The 23,372-nt window shown below is 35.8% G+C and overlaps 2 protein-coding genes across 13 annotated transcripts; both read left to right on the forward strand.

Annotated features, from left to right (window-relative positions):
- The first annotated feature begins 1,636 nt into the window (after window positions 1–1,636).
- Window positions 1,637–2,913, forward strand: LOC124824274 (uncharacterized). The gene is made up of 2 exons (XM_047296687.2): window positions 1,637–2,150; window positions 2,345–2,913. The coding sequence occupies exons 1-2, from the start codon at window positions 1,858–1,860 to the stop codon at window positions 2,781–2,783; spliced, it is 732 nt and encodes a 243-aa protein (XP_047152643.1). The 5' UTR covers window positions 1,637–1,857; the 3' UTR covers window positions 2,784–2,913.
- A 14,628-nt stretch (window positions 2,914–17,541) lies between these two features.
- On the forward strand, window positions 17,542–21,767 carry LOC124842893 (aspartic proteinase-like). Of its 12 annotated transcripts, XM_088101023.1 has the most exons (13): window positions 17,542–18,022; window positions 18,113–18,151; window positions 18,220–18,388; window positions 18,518–18,557; window positions 18,781–18,845; window positions 18,990–19,123; window positions 19,244–19,316; window positions 19,392–19,469; window positions 19,904–19,957; window positions 20,195–20,284; window positions 20,836–20,903; window positions 21,015–21,141; window positions 21,372–21,767. In XM_088101023.1, exons 3-6 carry the CDS (start codon window positions 18,227–18,229, stop codon window positions 19,119–19,121), a joined length of 399 nt encoding a protein of 132 aa, XP_087957149.1. In that variant the 5' UTR covers window positions 17,542–18,022; window positions 18,113–18,151; window positions 18,220–18,226; the 3' UTR covers window positions 19,122–19,123; window positions 19,244–19,316; window positions 19,392–19,469; window positions 19,904–19,957; window positions 20,195–20,284; window positions 20,836–20,903; window positions 21,015–21,141; window positions 21,372–21,767. The 12 variants fall into 12 exon arrangements, with proteins under 12 accessions (XP_087957149.1, XP_087957140.1, XP_087957147.1 ...); XM_088101014.1 differs by lacking the exon at window positions 18,113–18,151; XM_088101005.1 differs by having other exon boundaries at window positions 17,544–18,022; window positions 18,113–18,388.
- The last annotated feature ends 1,605 nt before the right edge of the window (window positions 21,768–23,372 follow it).

Here is a 23,372-nt window from a genome sequence, read left to right on the forward strand (position 1 = left end):
AATGAGTTGAAATGGTTGGTAGAATATCAGGCTACCTTCTTTTAGAAATTTGTTTGTCAAGCATTCACCATAGCTTACTCAAACATAGAATCTCTCCTTGAGATTCTTCTCACAATACATATCTTTTATTCTCACAAACATAATTATACCATCCAAACAACATTAATAGATATCAACATTGGTGCACTTTAAACCAGTTCAAACAATACATCAATCAGAAAACATTTAAATGAACTAATCAAATTGAAGAACACAAGCGCCCAGTGCCAAATTATGGTGCCTAGTGGTCCAACTTTTGTGTCCAACGAGAGGGTCTCTCGCCCAACGAATTAAAAGGAATTAAAGTCCCAAACTTGTAGTGGAAAGTAGCGCTCAACGCCCTTGACCACCGCTCAACACCCAAAAAATAGTGAGCTTACTGTTTTCGCAGTGCTCATTTGAAAATGAATTGAGTTCATTAAACCAAACTAACTACCCAAAATATCATATAACATTTTTCAATTTATAAAAACTGGACTTTTGCAAAGTAAAAGGCCAATTAAGTCCTAGTTGACCAAAAAAACAGTTCCCAAAGTTTCAAATTTTCCCCAAAACTATTCGTTTAAAATTTGATCTGTAAAACCCCCTATTTTAGACAAAAACACACTATTTTTCTATCTTGTTATCAAATCAAGGTTCTACAATAATTCACCAGCTCAGAATAATAAATCAAACGTTCTCAAATTCATCAAGAATTATTTCAAACATTAGGAGATCAACTACACAAGCATTCATGAATTCAATTCAACATACCACTTCTACAAGCAATTCAACATACCAAATTTCATAATTCAATTAAATTTAACAAATCAACTACCATACCATTATACAAACATCATTTTAGACTTGTCTACTAGTGCAATTTGTGATATTCAGACAAATGAGTAAGAAATTAGAAGTTTTATGAAGAAGGCAAAAGAATCATAAAGAAAAAAAATTCTAAAGAGATACAATTTTTTAGATAATGAAACTTCTTAATAAAAAATTCTATTTGTTGTTTCTTTCTCTAAATGAATTTTTGTCAATTATTATTTATCCTTTTATATTGACACATCATTGTTTAACTTGATAGCTTTTAATAAGATGTTCTCTTACGGCGTTTACTAAAACTTGATTTTTGAGGTTCTTATAGATTAAATTTTAAATTTTAAAAATTAAAATTAAAATTTATTTGTAATAATATATTTGTTGTATAAAAGTTTTTATAGTTTTATCTTCTAAATGATTATTTTATAAATTTTATAATTTGTTAAATTTAACTCTCTTTTCACTTAAAAACAACTATCTATAATAAGAAAAAGTTACCTATAAAACAAATAAAAATGATTGTAAAAATTATTCTAAAATTTATTTACATAATTTAATAATAATTTTATTATTTTTTATAGAAAATAAGATGTGCATAACTAATAAACAATAAATTATTATTATTAACTGTTGAGTAATTTTGAACCAATAACAAAATGACACATAAATAATATTAAAATATTATAAAAAAAAATTGTATATCGTTATCCCAATAATAATAACAAAATAATAATAATAATAATAAATTCCTGATAACTGCCCCCTGTCTTAATGAGTGTGTCAAATACACCAGTTTCTTTTATGCCATTTCTCCGCCCGCCAACATTATCCCCTCTCTCTCTCTCTCTCTCTCCTCTCCCTCTTTCTATCCTTTAAAAACACTCATCTCTCTCTCTCTCTGTTTTCAGTTCTCTTCTTTCACCCTTTCATTCCATCTCTCAAATTCCTCATTCCCAACCTCCAATCCAACACCAAAACAAAACACTCTTTTCTTTTCTTCGCTTCGTCAAAATGGACCTTCTGCTGGGTCCCACTTTCACCATCGACGTCTCCTCCTCTTCGCCGCCGCTCTACGCCTCCCAACCCGCCCAAAGGCAGTACGGCCACTTCTCCGGCGACTCCTCCGAAAGTTCATCCTCGATCGGAACTCCGGACGACACCGACGATGAGAACGACGCCGTTTCTTCGCAAAGAAACCAAAACATCTCAGAAGACGACGACGACGAAGAAGAACAAGAACAAGTGCACAACACGTTGAAGAGTTTGGCCTCTCTCGATTCCCTCGAAGACTCTCTTCCCATTAAGTTTGTCTCTCAATTCAACCTTTTTTTCCTCTCTTTCAATTTCGATTAAAAAAAATGTGAACTTTAATCACAAACGCACTCAAAGTATCACGATTGTTGAATTGCATGTTGCGATTTTCTGAGTACAGTTTCTGTTTTGTTTGGGTTTTTATATTGAATTTGATTCTGACATGGGCCTGTGACGATTCTTCAAGGAGGGGGTTGTCGAATCATTTCATGGGAAAATCGAAGTCATTCACGGATCTATCACAGGTGAACACAGTGAAGGAACTGCAGAAGCAAGAAAACCCTTTCAACAAGCGAAGAAGGGTTCAGATAGCATCAAAGTGGTCCAGAAGATCCTCCTTCTACACTTGGGCTAACCCAAAATCCATGCCCCTTTTACCTCTTCTAGAAGATGAAGATTTCTACCAAGACAACCCCAAAAAACTTTCACCATCTTCTTCTTCTTCATCTTCATCACTGGAAAAAAAACACCAAGATCAACTTACGGAGACAGAGCAACGACAACCTAAGTCCTATGTTGATCGCATGAGGCATAAATTTGGGAGCTTTAAGTCTAGGAGTCTCTCGGATCTGAAAGAACACGATGAAGACGATGAAGATGATGATAATGATGACGATGATTATTGATTTTTGGATTAATAATATGTTTAGGTTGTAAATATATTTATATTTTTAATTTAGCTTAAATGGTTTTGATATTAACAAAATATGTTTTGGCCCTCATATACATAATCTATTTCAACTTGGATTTTTATTATTGTGTGATCCTGTTCTTGATTATAACGTGTGGTCTTTAAATTACAAGAGATAATTACGTGTAAAGATTAAAATATGATTTTTTTGTTTGATGACTAAAATAAAGGAATTTAATCAGAATTGATCACTCGTGTTTAGATTTTTTTATTTATCATATTTTACATCAGCACTTTTTAAGATGTTAAATGTGTTTTTCTTCGTCTGAAATTTAGTAAGAAAAATATATTAGTTTGATCTGTTTATTAATTGTATTTTTGGATGGCTGAATGTCTTGTTGGCGCTCTTTAAACTTAAGCTTATGTAGTTAATGATGTTTCTTTAATACACATAAAGTCCAATGAGTTTTCTTATTCCGATAAATAAAACTTGTATGCTTTATATGTATATATCATTATTGCATTATCTAAAATTAAATTATGAAATTAATAAATTTTTTGGTATGAATAATACATTCAATTTGAGGCTTTTTTTTTAATAATCACTTTTAAATTTAAATGTTTTTAGTTCAAAAAAATTATAGAATTTTAGTTTTTAATTTATTGTTTACAAAATATTCTTATTATTTTTTCACTTCAATAAAATTTCTTACTTTTTTAAATTATTTATACCATTATATAAATATTTTTCTTCTTTTGTCTAAGTTTTGTTTCCTATTTTATCTTTTAAGTAACAATTTTTTAAAAAAATCAATTTTATCTTTCAGTAATAGTTTTTTTAAAATCATTCTATTTTCAAATTTAACCATTTTTTAAAATTAAAATAACTATCAATAATAAAAAACTTATGTACAAAATAAATAAAAAACCTAACTATAATAAAATTTTAAAATTTAATTTATATTTTATTATAAACATAAGTGAATATGTACATGTATTTTCTGTGACATCCCAAAATATATAACAAAGTATATACGTAGAATGCATCAATTATAATAATAGAAACAGTTAGGAGTACGCAATAGATGGAATTAGGAGTACAGTTATCCAAGTCTGACTGGAAAACTTTAAAATATAAGTACAAGCTCATAATTCTCCAAAATACAGATCATGCTAAAATGAAGGCTAGAAGTTTTTCAAAATAAAAAGCTATTGAACATCATAGCTAGAAGAAATCCTAAGCACTAGGAGCTGGGTCTTCCTCATTCTCCAACGCTTGCTCCAAGGGTACATCATCACCTACTGCTCACATCCAAAGGATTGGATGATCATCGCAAGAGGGAAATCAAACACATGCAACACACACAAATGCAAGGGTGAGCTAGATCTCAAACAATCATACAATTCATTTTCAACCAATCTAGCATTTACCAGAATATCCATACACATAAGTCATCATAAACATAAGCATTTATTTAATAACACTCATCAAGACAAGTATCCTATCATGTTAAGACTCTAGACACGTCCGGACATAGAATGTATGTAGAGCTGGGGCGGGTTGTGCACTTGTGATGGCCTCTACTGCTTTGCAAAGCCATTGCCGAGGGGTTCCACCCGACCATACACAAGGCTAATCCGTTACCGCGGAATAGACCTCCAGTGATAGCGTCTACCCTAGGACCTCCCACTACTCCCACCACACGCGTCGATCCTCTCTAAGTGAGAATGAAAGACCGTTGGAGTGTTAGGGATAACCCCCCATATGGAAGCCTCTTACATTCATTCAATACACTAACTGATCTCACCGAGAGATCTAAATTTCCGATTTAATCCGACCATTTTAAATCTCATAATATTCCTTTTGAATCAACAATGTACATCATAAACCACTTATAATCATACACTTTCAACCAATCTGGATCACATGAAGATGCATTCATAAATTGTAACCGAAATATTTAATTAACAAAGCTTACTGGAATGAGAGAAAGCACAAAAGAAAATATCACTGGACGAACACTGTTTGGACGAGCGTCCAAAAGCCCTTGGGCGGACACTGTTTGGACGAACGTCCTAACACCATTGGACGAACTACTTGGACGAGCGCCCAAAAGTCCTTGGACGGACCCTGTTTGGACGAACGTCCTAACCGCTTGGACGAACTGCTTGGACGAGCGCCCAAAAGTCCTTGGACGGACCCTGTTGGACGAACGTCCTAACATCTTGGACGATCCCTATTTGGACGAACGCCAAAAGCACTTGGACGAACCCAATTTGGACGAACGCTGTTATAACTAGGACGAACGCTTCAATATCAAGCCTCATCATGACCGAACGCTAACTGATTACTAACACCGGCTCAAGGACGAACGCTAATCCCCCAACATTTGACCGAACGTCCCCAGACAAGGACGAACGCTAATCACACCAACCTTTGACCGAACGTCCCCAGACAAGGACGAACGCTAATCACACCAACCTTTGACCGAACGTCCCCAGACAAGGACGAACGCTAATCACTCCAACCTTTGACCGAACGTCCCCAGACAAGGACGAACGCTAATCACTAACACATTCCCATGGACGAACGCTATTACTATCATCTCCTAAGACCGAACGTTCATCCAACCAACATTTGACCGAACGTCACTCAGCACATGCATGGCCGAGCGTTCAGCTCCGCCATGGACGAACGCTCAGTTTGCGCGTTCTGCAGAATTTAATTCTGCAGAATTCTCAGAACTCTGCAGAATGGTAACAGAACCTCCCTTAACCATTTCTAACCACTTTTCCCAACTTCTTAGACTCTTAATTCTCATTTTAGACTTAATTAAACTTATCCAAATGATTCTAAACATTTCTACCACCATTTTTAAGTGATTAAAGTTCACTTTCAGCATCCAAAACACTAATTTCAACAACTTAGGGACCCAAATTCGATTCCACTACTTGGAACCTGTTTTCAACTACTGTTATGCTTCTAACAAGTCACAATGGACTTGTCTAGGCTGCCCAAACAGTCCAGGAACACTGCAGCCTTCATTTACTCAAAATCCCTACCTCACTTCCTCTAAAATGACCAAAAAGTGACCCTAAGACACTTGATTTTCCTTCCTATCAACACCATAACAAATTTTACACACCAAAACAGTTCCAACATACATAATTCATCACTCAAAATCATCCCAAACAGTTCACATCCATCAATCACCACATTCACGTAGCACTCACACTTTCATACATGCATTTCAAGTTAGCAAAATTCAAAATTATGCTTCCAACAACATACCAATTTGAAAATCATTATGTAATCACGTCATACAGTAAAATCAAAAAGAGAACTAGCTCCCCTTACCTCTAGTGTAGACAACCAAGCTCAAGTAGAAACCCTAGACCACTTGCTTGCACTTTCAAAAGGTTAGAATCACCTATAAATCATCAATTGATGATAGAAAACGAATCTTAGCACCAAATAGAAGCTAGATTATGGAAGAAAACGAAATGGGTTGCATGCACCAAGTTCAATCACATGCTTACAACCCTAGGGCACATGAGAAAGGGGGTTTTCTTACCGGTTCAGATTTGGGAAAATTGACCGACTAAGAGCAACACCCGCTACTTTGTGATCGTTGGGGCAGCACCTAATCAAGATTTTAATGGTTCAGTGTGAAGGATGGAAAGGGAGAAGATGTAGGAGGAGGAGAGAGCTTGCTGGAAGGGGAATGGTTTCTCAGACAAGAGGAATGAGTTAAAACCCACTGTTTCCAAACTAATGTAATTTTATTTTAAAGTACTCAACCTCTCATCCTTTGCCACTTGTCATCCCCTTTTTGCTGACTCAAATCCAAGTCCTTACATTCTCCCCAACAACAAGAATTTTCGTCCTCGAAAATTAGGACTTACCAGAAAACAAGTGAGGATATGACTTCTTCATCTCTTCCTCTTTCTCCCAGGTAGAATCGCCGGTTCTACTGTCCCAAATGACTTTGATCAGTCTGGTAGCTTTCCCATCTGGTCGTTTGGATAGCCTCTCATCTACTTTGACCGGTTGCATCTCTATAGAGAGATCTTCCTTGACTCGTACAGTGTCAGCTTCCAACACATGAGAAGGGTCGGGGACATACTTCCGAAGCTGAGAAACATGAAAGACTGGATGGAGATTAGCTAGCTGGGGCGGCATAGCTATCTCATATGCGACTGGTCCGATGCGTCTAGTAATCTGATATGGCCCAAGGTATCTGGGAGAAAGCTTCTTAGCACGGATAGCCCTCCCTACTCCAGTAGTAGGTGTCACACGAATAAACACATGGTCATCGGCCTCGAACTCCAAAGGCCTGCGTCTCCTGTCAGCATATGATTTCTGCCTACTCTGTGAGGCTCTCATTCTCTCTTGAATTACTCTCACTTTCTCAGTCGTTTGTTGCACTATTTCTGGCCCAGCCAACACAAACTCCCCATCCTGGAACCAGCATAAAGGTGTCCTGCAGCGCCTCCCATACAGAGCTTCGAACGGTGCCATTCCAATACTGGTTTGAAAGCTGTTATTATATGTGAACTCCACCAATGGTAGCACTTCATCCCAGACTCCCAGATGATCAAGTACACACGTCCTAAGCAAATCCTCCAATGACTGTATAGTCCGTTCTGACTGACCATCAGTCTGAGGATGGTAAGCAGAACTCATCTGGAGTTTACTGCCCATCTCATTCTGTAAAGTCTGCCAGAAACGCGAAGTGAAGCGGGGGTCTCTGTCCGATATGATGCTGGAAGGCACACCATGCAATCTAACTATTTCCTTGATGTACAACTGAGCTAACTTCTGCATAGACATCTTCAAATTAATTGCTAAGAAGTGGGCACTCTTGGTCAATCTATCAACTATTACCCAGATGGCATCATGCTTTCTGACAGTGTGTGGCAAATGGGTTACGAAATCCATGGCAATGCTGTCCCATTTCCACTCAGGAACCTCAGGTTGTTGTAACATACCACCTGGCCTCTGGTGTTCTATCTTAGCCTTCTGACAGGTAAGGCAAGAGGAAACAAATTTAGCTATATCACTTTTCATTCCTGACCACCAAAATGACTCCTTGAGGTCCTGGTACATTTTAGTCATGCCGGGATGCATGCTAAAACGACTGCGATGTCCTTCTTCTAAAATCACTCTTTTCAGCTCTCCATCATTTGGTATACATGTTCTTCCTCTGAATCGTAGAAGACCGTCTGTCCCAGTGTTAAAATCTTTTCCTTGTTCTTTACCAATTAAAGCCCTTGACTTCTGAAGCTCGGGGTCTACTAGTTGTCCCTCCTTAATTCTTTCAAAGATACTACTTGATATAACCAATTTGCAACATCTAATGCCATCAGGTTCAAATTCTACATCCAGCTTTAAATCACTGAAGCTCTCAACTAGCTCCAACTCTTTAACCATCAATGCAGAAACATGTACTGACTTTCTGCTTAAGGCATCAGCAACTACATTTGCCTTCCCGGGATGATAAAGAAGGTCAAAATCGTAATCCTTCAAGAATTCCATCCACCTTCTCTGTCTCATATTAAGCTCCTTCTGATCAAAGAGATACTTCAGGCTCTTGTGATCACTGAACACCTGAAATTGAGCTCCATACAAATAATGTCTCCATATCTTGAGAGCAAACACCACTGCAGCTAATTCCAGGTCATGTGTAGGGTAGTTTCTCTCATGAATCTTTAGTTGTCTTGAGGCATATGCAACAACTCTTCTTTCTTGCATCAAGACACATCCTAATCCCTGATAGGAAGCATCACAGAAAACCTCAAAAGGTTTACCTGTGTCAGGAATGGCCAATACTGGAGCGCTAGTCAATCTCTGCTTCAACTCCTGAAAGCTAGCCTCACAACGGTCTGTCCATGCAAATGGAGTGTCTTTCCTAGTTAGCTGTGTCAAAGGGGCTACAATCTTAGAGAAATCTTCAATGAAGCGACGGTAGTAGCCTGCTAACCCAACAAAGCTTCTGACCTCAGTGACTGACTTTGGTCTTTCCCATTGCAACACGGCTTGAACCTTGGCCGGATCTACAGAAATCCCATCAGCTGATATAATATGACCAAGGAACTGCACTTCTCTCATCCAGAACTCACATTTTGAGAGCTTGGCATACAACTTTCTTTCTCTCAATATCCTCAGCACTGTTCTAAGATGATCGGCGTGTTCTTCTTCACTCTTAGAATATATTAGAATGTCATCTATGAAGACGACAACGAATTTATCTAGGAAAGGTCGAAAAATCCTATTCATGTAATCCATGAATATGGCAGGGGCATTAGTCACACCAAAGGGCATGACCACATACTCGTAATGGCCATATCTGGATCTAAAGGCTGTCTTCTGAACATCATCAGCCTTAACTAATATTTGGTGATAGCCGGACCGTAGATCAATCTTGGAAAACACAACTGCCCCATGTAGCTGGTCCATCAGATCATCAATTCTAGGCAAAGGGTACTTATTCTTGATGGTTAATTTGTTAAGTTGCCTGTAATCCACACACAATCTCGAACTGCCATCCTTCTTCTTTACCAGTAATACCGGCGCACCCCAAGGAGAAACACTAGGCCGGATGAACTGTTTCTCCAACAACTCTTCAATCTGCTTTTTCAATTCGGCCAATTCGGCTGGCGCCATGCGATATGGGGCTATAGAGATAGGCCCTGCTCCAGATACAAGGTCTATAGAAAACTCTACCTCTCTTGGAGGAGGTAAGCCAGGAATCTCCTCAGGAAACACATCAAGAAATTCACTGACTACCGAGAGGTCTACGTCAGCATCTCCTTGCTTTACTTCCATGTGTGATAGTATCAGGAAACAACATGCACCTTCTATTAGGTCTTGCCTCAACACACCAAGAGTCAGAGGTGTGTAATCCTCCTCATTGGGAAATACTAGCTTCTTCTCTCCACAATCAATGAGAATACGATTGACAGACAGCCAATCCATCCCTAGGATGACATCCAAACCCTGCAAAGGCAAACATATCAAGTTTACCTTGTACTGACGCCCCTCAACCACTACTGAACATCTAACACAAACTGTAGATGTCTTCACTATCCCAGAAGTAGGAGTAGATACAGTCAAGTCATACTGTAGCTCTCTCACTGGTAACCCCAACTCTCTAGCACAAGTCTCAGACACAAATGAGTGTGTCGCTCCAGAGTCAAACAACACCATGCAAGATCTACCACCCAATACACATGTACCGAAAATCAAATCACCTGAGCTAGCTGCTTCTGTCCCTGTCAGTGCATAAACACGTCCAGTGGCCTGAGGTCTGATGCCACCTTTGTGCTGAGATCTCCCTGCATGCTGTGGCTGGGAAGTAGCTCTCCTTCCCATAGGGCAATCACGCTCATAGTGGCCCTCCTTGTGGCATCGGTTGCACCTCCGAAAATTAGTCCTCTGGGGACATGAAGACAAGTAGTGCGAACCGCCACATCCATAGCATCTCACGCCACTCTGAGATGAGGACTGGCTCGGCTGAACGGAAGGCTGAGAAGATCCTCCAGAACTACGAGAAGAAGAAGATCTGGAGTATGGTGTCTTCCTGGAACTGGACCCGCCTCTAGACATGGCTGGTCCCCCAACCCTCAGGGGCTGGGCCTGACGGCTCGAGTATCCCTCAGCTTCTTTCTTTGTCTTCTCCATATCCCTAGCCATCTCCACAAGAGCTGGAAACTCCCTCAGACGATGACCTCTCACCAAGAGCTTGATGTCGCCACGCAACCCGTTTTCAAACTTGCGGCATTGCCACTCTTCATCCACTGTCATGGTGTTAAATCTAAGAAGATGTTTGAAGCGGTCAGTATACTCAGATACCGACATATTCCCCTGCACTAGCTCCAAAAACTCCACTTCCTTAGCATATCTAAGAGTGTCAGGGAAGTATTCCCTATAGAACTTCCTCTTAAATAAGTCCCATGTGACAGGGGTTCTAGCTCCCTCCAAGATCAACCGTGTACTGCTCCACCAGTGGCCAGCTTCCCCGGTCAACAGATATTGAGTGTAGGCCAGCTTCCTCTCATCAGGACACCCCTTAGCCTCATAGATTCTCTCCATGTCCCTAAACCAATGGTCTGCTTCATCAGGGCTACATTTCCCAGTGAATCGGGCTGGATGATGTTGGAGAAAACTCTCCAGACTCCACTCCTGGGCAGGAGTAGCAGAGGAAGAAGCACCTGGAGTGGCCCTGCCGCTAGTCAACACTTCAATGAGCTGTCTTTGAGTGTTCTCAGATGCCACTCTAGCATTCTCAGCCGACATCCTAGCAGCTTCCAGGTTTTGTAGTGCAATGGTATTCTGTTGCACCAAATTAGCATTCTGTTGCTGTAATGCTTGCAGCACCTCATTCAGCATCTGATTAGAGTCAGACGGATCGGCCTGTGGGGGAGGAGGAGGAAGCCTAGGTGCCATATTCTGTTTAAGAGCAGAGAGTAAAACAATTAGTCTTACTCAAGAATTTAGAATGCTTCCGTACAATTAAGGCACATAAGCACAAACAAAGGATGCACACACCCTACAGGTTCTTTAAGGATAAAAACTGCTCTGATACCATAAATGTGACATCCCAAAATATATAACAAAGTATATACGTAGAATGCATCAATTATAATAATAGAAACAGTTAGGAGTACGCAATAGATGGAATTAGGAGTACAGTTATCCAAGTCTGACTGGAAAACTTTAAAATATAAGTACAAGCTCATAATTCTCCAAAATACAGATCATGCTAAAATGAAGGCTAGAAGTTTTTCAAAATAAAAAGCTATTGAACATCATAGCTAGAAGAAATCCTAAGCACTAGGAGCTGGGTCTTCCTCATTCTCCAACGCTTGCTCCAAGGGTACATCATCACCTACTGCTCACATCCAAAGGATTGGATGATCATCGCAAGAGGGAAATCAAACACATGCAACACACACAAATGCAAGGGTGAGCTAGATCTCAAACAATCATACAATTCATTTTCAACCAATCTAGCATTTACCAGAATATCCATACACATAAGTCATCATAAACATAAGCATTTATTTAATAACACTCATCAAGACAAGTATCCTATCATGTTAAGACTCTAGACACGTCCGGACATAGAATGTATGTAGAGCTGGGGCGGGTTGTGCACTTGTGATGGCCTCTACTGCTTTGCAAAGCCATTGCCGAGGGGTTCCACCCGACCATACACAAGGCTAATCCGTTACCGCGGAATAGACCTCCAGTGATAGCGTCTACCCTAGGACCTCCCACTACTCCCACCACACGCGTCGATCCTCTCTAAGTGAGAATGAAAGACCGTTGGAGTGTTAGGGATAACCCCCCATATGGAAGCCTCTTACATTCATTCAATACACTAACTGATCTCACCGAGAGATCTAAATTTCCGATTTAATCCGACCATTTTAAATCTCATAATATTCCTTTTGAATCAACAATGTACATCATAAACCACTTATAATCATACACTTTCAACCAATCTGGATCACATGAAGATGCATTCATAAATTGTAACCGAAATATTTAATTAACAAAGCTTACTGGAATGAGAGAAAGCACAAAAGAAAATATCACTGGACGAACACTGTTTGGACGAGCGTCCAAAAGCCCTTGGGCGGACACTGTTTGGACGAACGTCCTAACACCATTGGACGAACTACTTGGACGAGCGCCCAAAAGTCCTTGGACGGACCCTGTTTGGACGAACGTCCTAACCGCTTGGACGAACTGCTTGGACGAGCGCCCAAAAGTCCTTGGACGGACCCTGTTGGACGAACGTCCTAACATCTTGGACGATCCCTATTTGGACGAACGCCAAAAGCACTTGGACGAACCCAATTTGGACGAACGCTGTTATAACTAGGACGAACGCTTCAATATCAAGCCTCATCATGACCGAACGCTAACTGATTACTAACACCGGCTCAAGGACGAACGCTAATCCCCCAACATTTGACCGAACGTCCCCAGACAAGGACGAACGCTAATCACACCAACCTTTGACCGAACGTCCCCAGACAAGGACGAACGCTAATCACACCAACCTTTGACCGAACGTCCCCAGACAAGGACGAACGCTAATCACTCCAACCTTTGACCGAACGTCCCCAGACAAGGACGAACGCTAATCACTAACACATTCCCATGGACGAACGCTATTACTATCATCTCCTAAGACCGAACGTTCATCCAACCAACATTTGACCGAACGTCACTCAGCACATGCATGGCCGAGCGTTCAGCTCCGCCATGGACGAACGCTCAGTTTGCGCGTTCTGCAGAATTTAATTCTGCAGAATTCTCAGAACTCTGCAGAATGGTAACAGAACCTCCCTTAACCATTTCTAACCACTTTTCCCAACTTCTTAGACTCTTAATTCTCATTTTAGACTTAATTAAACTTATCCAAATGATTCTAAACATTTCTACCACCATTTTTAAGTGATTAAAGTTCACTTTCAGCATCCAAAACACTAATTTCAACAACTTAGGGACCCAAATTCGATTCCACTACTTGGAACCTGTTTTCAACTACTGTTATGCTTCTAACAAGTCACAATGGACTTGTCTAGGCTGCCCAAACAGTCCAGGAACACTGCAGCCTTCATTTACTCAAAATCCCTACCTCACTTCCTCTAAAATGACCAAAAAGTGACCCTAAGACACTTGATTTTCCTTCCTATCAACACCATAACAAATTTTACACACCAAAACAGTTCCAACATACATAATTCATCACTCAAAATCATCCCAAACAGTTCACATCCATCAATCACCACATTCACGTAGCACTCACACTTTCATACATGCATTTCAAGTTAGCAAAATTCAAAATTATGCTTCCAACAACATACCAATTTGAAAATCATTATGTAATCACGTCATACAGTAAAATCAAAAAGAGAACTAGCTCCCCTTACCTCTAGTGTAGACAACCAAGCTCAAGTAGAAACCCTAGACCACTTGCTTGCACTTTCAAAAGGTTAGAATCACCTATAAATCATCAATTGATGATAGAAAACGAATCTTAGCACCAAATAGAAGCTAGATTATGGAAGAAAACGAAATGGGTTGCATGCACCAAGTTCAATCACATGCTTACAACCCTAGGGCACATGAGAAAGGGGGTTTTCTTACCGGTTCAGATTTGGGAAAATTGACCGACTAAGAGCAACACCCGCTACTTTGTGATCGTTGGGGCAGCACCTAATCAAGATTTTAATGGTTCAGTGTGAAGGATGGAAAGGGAGAAGATGTAGGAGGAGGAGAGAGCTTGCTGGAAGGGGAATGGTTTCTCAGACAAGAGGAATGAGTTAAAACCCACTGTTTCCAAACTAATGTAATTTTATTTTAAAGTACTCAACCTCTCATCCTTTGCCACTTGTCATCCCCTTTTTGCTGACTCAAATCCAAGTCCTTACATTTTCACCCTTGAAGTATAGAGAAATTTTATTAATACGTTAAAATTGAATAAAAAATAATTTTATTTTCATTTATTACTAACGGTAAAATTTTTAGATTGTTGGACGATAGATAAGTATTATTAATATAACTTTTAAGATTATTGTTACAAAAAAAATTATTATAGCATTAAATTCATTGTTGATACTCCATCAATGTTCAACTTTGATATTAAAAAAACAAAATAATTAAATTTTCAAATCGAACAGTTTTACTCAAAATATAATATATCGTATAATTACTAATAAAAAAATAATGTATTTTTTTTATTGAGACAACTGTTATAGATTGTTAATGCTAATTCCCAAAATTTTATTATTTGAGAAATTTTAGGACCTCTATAATTTCAACATTAAAAATACTCTTAAGATTTATAATTAAATATTGCTATTAATATCTTATCTAAATAAATTATTATTATTATTTACATATAGATCAATAGTTTGTGTAAGAATTTGAAAAACGTATTAATAATTAGAATTGCTTAATTTGAGAAGACTAGATAATCAAATAATGAATTTTGATAATTTAAAAATTTGACACTTATAACTATTTTTTTTCTTAAAAGTCTTGTTGGTTGTCCTTAAACAAAGTTAATAGTCTTATAACTGTACAAAAAGATAAAGTCTCAACCTTTTTATATATGGGTTAGAAATTTGAGGTTGAAAGAAGAAATTTTGTTAAAGGAAAATGATAGTGAAATTTTGATATAATGACATGAGAGGGCATAGCTGCCACATCTACCCTAATAGATATGGATATTGGAATTATATTCATATTCATAAACATTCAATTTTTACATGTTTTAGATTTTGATATCTTCTTACAATTGTGGTATGCAAGGTTTCCAATGACCATGGAATTGTTGTAAGTAGGTCCAATCATAACATACAATCTTTATCATCACAATTTATTCTCATAAAAATGTTTTTCTTAAGGATTTCTTTTTCCATTTTAATCATATTTTTCTTATCCATAAACTTTAAATTTAAAGTTTTTATAACGGAATTTAGTATCAACCAAACCCTAAACCCTAAATTAATCAAACCAGCTAAATGTTACTCAAGTTGTTATAGCTTTATAAACATGTAATGTAACGAAAAATCATCAATTGTTACTTTTCTTAAGAATATATGTATTTACTTAATAAAGGAAAGACGTTTACATAAAAACTTCATCAAATTATGTTTTTTTTAACTTAATTCTATCACGTAATTGTTAATGCAAATTTTGTTCAAAATATTATATATATTAATTCTATTGAGTTGTTGGTCAAACATAAATTGAGTCAGATTTTTTTGAGAAGGTATCTTATGAATAAAAAATATATAGTGGAAAGTGCTTAGATAAATTAAATATTTTGTTTGTAAATGTAATATATTCATACAAGGAGATATTAGAGGGAAAATTTATGTATACTGTTTTCTTGTGTATAAATAAAAGTAATATTTTTATGCTTTTTTTAGGATGGTATACAAGTCAAGTTTGATTTCCTCGATAAGATAAGAATCAAAATTGTGTTTTGGTTTCTTTGAGATTTCCATAACGATTTCTTATCATTTTTTTGAAAATTATTCAAGCCTTGTTCTTTGCCTTTTTATTGTTATAATAGAAATTGAATTTTGCATACATGTGATTCACATATGATAAATGGAGTATAATTTCTTGTCAGCTTCTTTACCAATTCCCATGTTCCTACTTTAAATTGTAACCTTTTTTAGTGAGTAAGTTGACTAAATCTCATGATGTCATTGGCTTATTCTTTCTTATTGTTTTTTTCAACACATTCATACCAAGAAGAAGATTCACAATCCTAAACTATGTGGATAGTTGCATTATTTGGAAAATCTTTTTTAATAACTAACAAGAAGCTTTGACTCATCTTGTTTGTGATGAGATGTAAACCAATAAAAAGAGAAATTTGGTAATCACATAAACTATATATATATATATATATATATATATATATATATATATATATTTGTCTAGTTATTTGAAGATACTACATTTACCATTATTGCTTGAAAAATGAGAAAGAAGTGAGGTTTAAAAAATATAACACAATAATGAAACAAAGTAACAAGAAGTGGTTATAAATTAATGCAAATATTGTTGTATAAATGTTGACATAATCACGAATAATATTTCCTGAGGCGTGTAGATTCATTGTCCTTAAGGACTTATCCGCTGTAACACCCCAAAATATAAAACATCTCACACCCAAATTTATTTCATTAATAAAGAAAACATCGTACAATATTACAATCCTCCATTTAGGAGTAACATAGTTCACACTAGAAATACATTATAATTTCACACATAAATAAAACACTCTTAATTTTATTTATGTTTTATTTTTTTTTTCTTAAAATATTCTTCATTTTTCTGCTGCTTCCTCCTTCACTTGAATTGGTTCAGACGTCGTTCCCTCATCTGCTCCCGTATAACAAAAACATTATACGATCATCGCAAAAATAAGATTTTTCCGGCACAAACAAACAAGTAAGGGTGAGCTACCATGCAACATTCAAAGAAAAACATTACACTATTGCTATACGTAATACATTCACCATAAATTCATGTAAAATGCAATTATCATTCTAGACTCTATTATCCGGATATAATGTTGATGGAAGTCTCGGGTGGTCATGCACTTGTGGTGATTTCAACAACAAAAATTTTGGCCAAATATAATATATCATATCACCCACAAGGTTAATCCATTAATGTCTATAAACATAGACTAGGACCTCCTACTACTCTCACCACATAACACATCCTTCTCTAATTGATACTGGAAGATTATTAGAGTTTTAGGATAACCACCAACAACAGGACCCTCAACATCAACATATACACTAATACCATACCAATATAGAATCTCTCCATGAGACTCATATCATGCTCATTTTCCTCACACTACAAGAAAAATGAGCATTACCTACTGATATTTACATACGGATTTTGATCCGTATGTAATATAAGTATTACATACAGATTTTATATACGGATCACAAAAAAGAAGTTAAATACTGATTTTATATACGGATTTTTTTTATGTATATAAAATATGTAATGTTGACGCGTAAGACGGAAAGATTGATTACCTGAAGATATAATCCATGTGTAACCATTTAAAATTGGCATGTAATCTGATATACATTACCTTCTAATATTACTTATGGAATTTTAAAATGAATTATTACAAATTAATAAAAAGTAAAACTAAAAGGATAGGTTTTCGTTTTTCTGTTTTTCCTCCATGCTTCTTTCATTTGTCTCCAAGCTTCTTTCATTTGTCTCAGTGTTAAAAAACCTAGGGTTTTAGGAAGAAGAGCGAGGAGTGTGACGACGACACCATCCATCTCTACGACCTCTCCACCGCCTCCTCCCTCAGTTCCCTCCACCAACACTCTGCCTTTGTCACCGCCTTCTCCTTCTACGCCCCTACCAATCTTCCGTTCCCCCGCAACCTCATCTCCGCCAACGTCGCTGGCTCTCTCACCATTTTTTACGCGGACGGCTTCGTCCATCTTACTACGCTTTTCTTCCACTGCCACGCCGCTATCAACGACCTTGCCCTGAACCGTTCGGTGAGTGCGCCCTCACGTTGCTTGTGACAACTGCCTCGCCATCATCAACCTCGTCCGCGGCCGCCGCAACTGCTTCTTGCGCCTCGACAAGGAAGCTACTCTGGTCAAGTTTAATGTGTCCGGCGACCACTTTTTTATGCAAAGAAGAAGGTTTCTGTCCACCACTTTTTGTTAAGCTTTATGGGATTCTTGTGATGCATCTTTAGGAGATCTTCATTGTGCTACCGGTGTTGCGTTTAGGGGGTGTTGCATTTAGGGAAGATTCAGAGGGCTTTTAAGGTATGTTTTGTTTTATGTGTTTGGTGATTGAGAATATTATTGAATGAGTCGCAAATGCAAGATCACAGGTACAAAATGGTAGAGCAAAATCTTATCAGTGAGAAGGTGTTTTCCTTTTTGTTGAATGGGGATCCAAATGCGAAAAAAGGTGGTGAAATGGTTTTCGGTGGTGTTAACCTAAAGCACTTTAAAGGAGACCACACTTATATTCCAGTTACTAAAAAAGGTTACTGGCAGGTTAGCAAAAACACAATTTATTTGATTAGGAATTCCTTTTAAATACACAGACACATATATGTATGTATGTATGTTGTATGTATGTATTCACACCAGAAAATTCTTGAGCATGAAAGTTATCTTTTGCAGATTGAAATTGGAGAGTTTTTCATTGGAGGTGCTTCTACAGGTGATTTTATTGTTCCTCGACAATAAAAACTTCTATTTTGGGATTTACTAGTGGAGTCATTGAGTGGTTAAGATGCTTTGGAATATGGTATAAGGAGTGAATCTAGACTGAATTTTTTACTTCCTAATACTTGAATTTATTTTCAAGAAATGCAGGGTCAAAAAACTATATCTTTACATCAATGTTTGTGAAATGAGACTGAAACATATCAATGTTCTTTTAGGTGTTTGTGAGGGTGGTTGTGCTGCTATTGTGGATTCAGGAACATCTTTGCTTGCTGGTCCAACCGTATGTGCTTCGATAGTTATTATACCTTAGGCTGCACCGCTATCCTTGGGATTTTATAGACCCTAATTTTTCTAATGTTTTGTTTTCCTATATTATTTGATGCTTTGCTAAATGATTTTTCTCTCTTCTTTTTTATTTATATAGCTGGAAAATTATTCAAAAATTGAAGAGGCTAAAATAGAGGAGCTCATGAAGGCAGTAGCAGATTCTAGTGCCAAAGTGATTGTCAATGGAGGAGTAGTTGGAGAGATGGCTTTGCATTTCTGTGACCGTTAAGAGTGTGTGAAGTCTTTTATCCCTTATGGATGGTTTTAGTTGTTTCTCGCTATTGAATTAATATGAACATTATAAGTATTCAAGTCTAGATTGTTTTCTAACTTAAATATTATTGCATATAGGCTTATGGTTCTGAAAATCAGCTCAAAGTTTGAACTATGAGGATTTTGCAGAACAACTGGTTCTGTTGCTATGGTTTGTGTTTTTGCTTATTTGGTTATGAAAATGTTTTATGCTTTCCGTCTAATCAATTTTATTTTCCTGCTATAGTTGAAACTCAACCAACCGAATGCAAATGATCTTGGATATGTGGATTCTGTTTCAGTTCAGGAAATTGGTGGTGTCAGGGTATGTTCAAACCTGAATGAGCTCTGTTGTCTTCTTTGTTCCACGTTTCTTGTTTATACTAGTAAAAGAAAATATGTTATGCACGAGAAAATACACTGGTTTATTCCAACTATGGTATGCACTTAATTGATTGGAGGCATTTCTTTTAAAAGCAATTTAATGCTTAAGCTAATTGAAATATGGATTAATTGTTTGGAGGCACGTTTTTAGAAACAATTGAAATATGGATTGATTGTAAATAAATTAAAAATGTCATCTAATTATAACTTCTATGTAATTATAATGTCAATTGTAAATAAATTAAAAATATATCATATACAAGTATACTTTGATACTTTAAAGTTTTTCAAGATTTAAACCAAAAGAAAATACAAATTTTGAAATAATGCTTTCAATTACATTTTAGGAATTAATTTAATTTGATATTTTTGTAGGAATTAAAGATGAGACCTTGGTTATGATGAGAAGGATTAGATTTATGATGAATGGTATGAGTAAAGATATCCTTGATTTCTTCTATTTGTTTTTAGATGCGGCTTGGTTTCTACTATTTAACCATTTAACCTATTTAGATTACTTAGTGTGTTTATAAAGAAATTTACTTATTGTGTTTCAGTTCAATCATTTCTATAAGAATAAGAATCAATTAAAAAGAAAAAAGGCTTTATCATTTTTCTGTTAACTGTTCTAACTATATAGTATTTATAATTTGTCTATTAATGCAGGTGCTTCATGCTACAATGATGAAGCGGTTTGAGATTGCAGAGCTGGTGGAGAATTTGAATGCATCAAATAGTCAAGTAAATTTCTTTTTGGTAATATTTTACATTCTAACATTTTATATGTACCAATATTTTACCCTCCACTTAATACTTTTTTATATATAAGCTTTTCTCAGCTTTGCAATCAATATTATCTACACATTTATATTGTAATTAATTTATTAATTTGATTTATGTTACTGGTTTGATTTTGAACCCAGTAAGTTATACATATTATACTATTTGCCAAAGAAATTAATTTTAATGTTTGAATACTAAATTAGAAATTAATGTGATTAAATAATTGATTAATTATTGATCAAATGTTATTACATTATTTGTTAGCTCTAAAAATATAAATAATGTGAAGATGCAATATTAGAAAATATTTTAGTTATGACAAAAGCTTTGGACTTAGTCAAAGTTGTTTTGATTTTGATTATGGTGAAGAAAGTCCGTATAGTTGATTTGTCTATGCAGACCTACATAATTATCATACTATAATATTACAAATCGTTTTCTTATATATTAGTAGTAAATGTTCAAATTTTACTTTATTACGTTCACTAAAAAAACTTACAGATTGTATGACTTTTTGTTTTTAGATTGGCAGTTTGATGTATCAGCCTCGACATCTTCGTTGCCTCCTATTAGTGGTGGTGATATTTACACGGTGAGATAGACTCACTAAAAGAACTTTTCAGAACTTATACCACTGAATCGACTCACCGAGGCTTTGGAGAAGTTTATATCTCATCTATATCATCTATTGGTTTTTTTGCAGAAGTCAAGGAAGTCTTGGTTTCAATTTCAGTCTTCGTAGAAGCACTTCTTTCAGTAATTCTTTTCTGCATCTGAATCATCATATCCTCCTTTCTCTTTCTATTTTCCTCCTTCTACAACATACCAAGGTAAGTTGAACTATAAAGGCAATGATTTTAGTTTATAATAATTATTTGTCAATGGAATTTGAGATCACGTCTATAATCATTATTCATAAATGATATTGGATTGGTTTTAGGCTTGTTAGTTATCTTGTAAGTTCATAATGAACTGTCATCATTATATTATGATAGATGCAAATCGTTACCTTAAATATTTTTGTGATGAAAACATGTTGGTTGGTGTTATACACTATAAGGGTTGGAGGATGAGCAACATACAACCAGCTTAGCAGAATGAAGAACAATGTCTTTTTTGAAGAATATCAAGGTTCTTTCTTTCATGAAGCAAACAAACCTAAAGATGAGCATGACAAGATATTCATAGTACATGGAGTCTCTAGAAGCAAAAATAGAAGCAAGTGATACTTTTGTAGTCTTAGCTGAACTAAATAAATCTACTACTGTCTAGTATGGTATTTATCATTGTAAATGGTTTTGACATAGTGCCAACTTAGATTTAGATTGATAAGTTTGTTTATTATGAGTATATATTAAAATTGTGGTTGTTGAATAGGTAACACATTATAATAGATTCATTAATGTAATTGTTCAAGAGTTTGTTAAAGAAAAAGAGTTGTACTTGTTTCTTTGAATTCTATTTATAAAAGATAATTCTTACTATTTGAAAATTTGGCAACTGTATTTGATATTTATCAACTATATAGAACTTTTAATTATTGAGTGCATACGAGAAATCAGTTTTTTTTTTTGTAAAATAAAAAATTACATACGGATTTTTCCGTATATAATTATATATAGATTTTTCTTATATAATTATATACGGATTTTTCTGTATATAATTATATACGGATTTTATATACGGATTTTTCCGTATATAAATTATATACGGATTTTTCCGTATGTAAATTATATACGGATATATCCGTATATAATTTAGCTACACCTTTTTTATATACGGATTTTTGACCGTATATAATCCGTATGTAATATCATGTTATATACGGATTTTTGATATTATATACGGATTTTGACTGTATGTAATTTGAATTTTTCTTGTAGTGTCAACTCATGTCATACTATTACAAAATCTCCTCATAAAACTCATATCATGTTCAGATTCATAATTTCATATCAACATCATAAAATACATTCAACACAGAAATCATACAAGATAAATATATTACAAACAAATTAACAATAATAAAATCTTACTATAAATAGTCAACGGAGAAGAATCAAATGTTTGACAATCATTAAAATAAACTTAATAAAAACTCTTGGGGAAACAAGAAGTTGAATCTGGCAGAGCCGGTTAGACAACTTCTCATCCTTCCAAGAATACAACTGTAATTAAATAATAAGAATAATAACAGGTTTGGGGAAATAAGAAGTTGAATCTGGCAGAGCCGGTTAGACAACTTCTAATCCTTCCAAAAATAAAAACGAATAAGGAAAACAATATAAAGTATGGGGAAACAAGAAGTTGAATCTGGCAGAGCCGGTTAGACAACTTCTCATCCTTCCAAGAATACAACGTAATTAAATAATAAGAATAATAACAGGTTTGGGGAAATAAGAAGTTGAATCTGGCAGAGCCGGTTAGACAACTTCTAATCCTTCCAAAAATAAAAACGAAAAAGGAAAACAATATAAAGTATGGGGAAACAAGAAGTTGAATCTGGCAGAGCCGGTTAGACAACTTCTAATCCATCCATAGGCAATTAATAGCATACATATGCATAACATAATCAACATCACATTTTACAACTATCACACTTGGATCTAAGCACAAAAGCATGTTCTTATCAAAAATTCAAAATCATACAGAAACAAAATACTTCACACTCAAGATTTAAGATCAACCAAAAGCAACATATACAAGACTCAAAATAATACCAAACAAAATGTAACTCCCCTTACCTCTATTCCAGACTTAGGTTCCTCTTCTCAAACCGTTCTCCAGAAACTTCCAGAATTTCCCCTCTTCAACTAGAATTTCCTCCAACTCTCTCCTCTCACAATTTCCCTAGAATTTTGGTGCCAATCTTCATCCTCCCCCCTTGGCTATTTATAGCCAAAAAATTTTACTATTCATTTTTACTATTCATTTTTACTATTCACTTTTACTATTCATTTTTACTATTCAAAAATTATTTTTTATTCACCATTCTTATCTCTGAATAATTGATTCTACGTGGAGTGTCCTCTTCCACAATTTATTTTAATATTTTTTTTTA

Source organism: Vigna umbellata, chromosome 1 (assembly GCF_029865625.1).
Source record: "Vigna umbellata cultivar VRB3 chromosome 1, Vumbellata_1.0, whole genome shotgun sequence".
Taxonomy (NCBI): Eukaryota; Viridiplantae; Streptophyta; class Magnoliopsida; order Fabales; family Fabaceae; genus Vigna; species Vigna umbellata.

Coding starts and splice junctions, on each gene's coding strand:
- LOC124824274 (XM_047296687.2), top strand. CDS start 1,858: ATGGACCTTCTGCTGGGTCCCACTTTCACCATCGACGTCTCCTCCTCT. Junction 2,151..2,344: donor GAAGACTCTCTTCCCATTAA/GTTTGTCTCTCA, acceptor CGATTCTTCAAG/GAGGGGGTTGTCGAATCATT.
- LOC124842893 (XM_088101014.1), top strand. Junction 18,558..18,780: donor CATTGGAGGTGCTTCTACAG/GTGATTTTATTG, acceptor ATGTTCTTTTAG/GTGTTTGTGAGGGTGGTTGT. Junction 18,846..18,989: donor CTTTGCTTGCTGGTCCAACC/GTATGTGCTTCG, acceptor TTATTTATATAG/CTGGAAAATTATTCAAAAAT.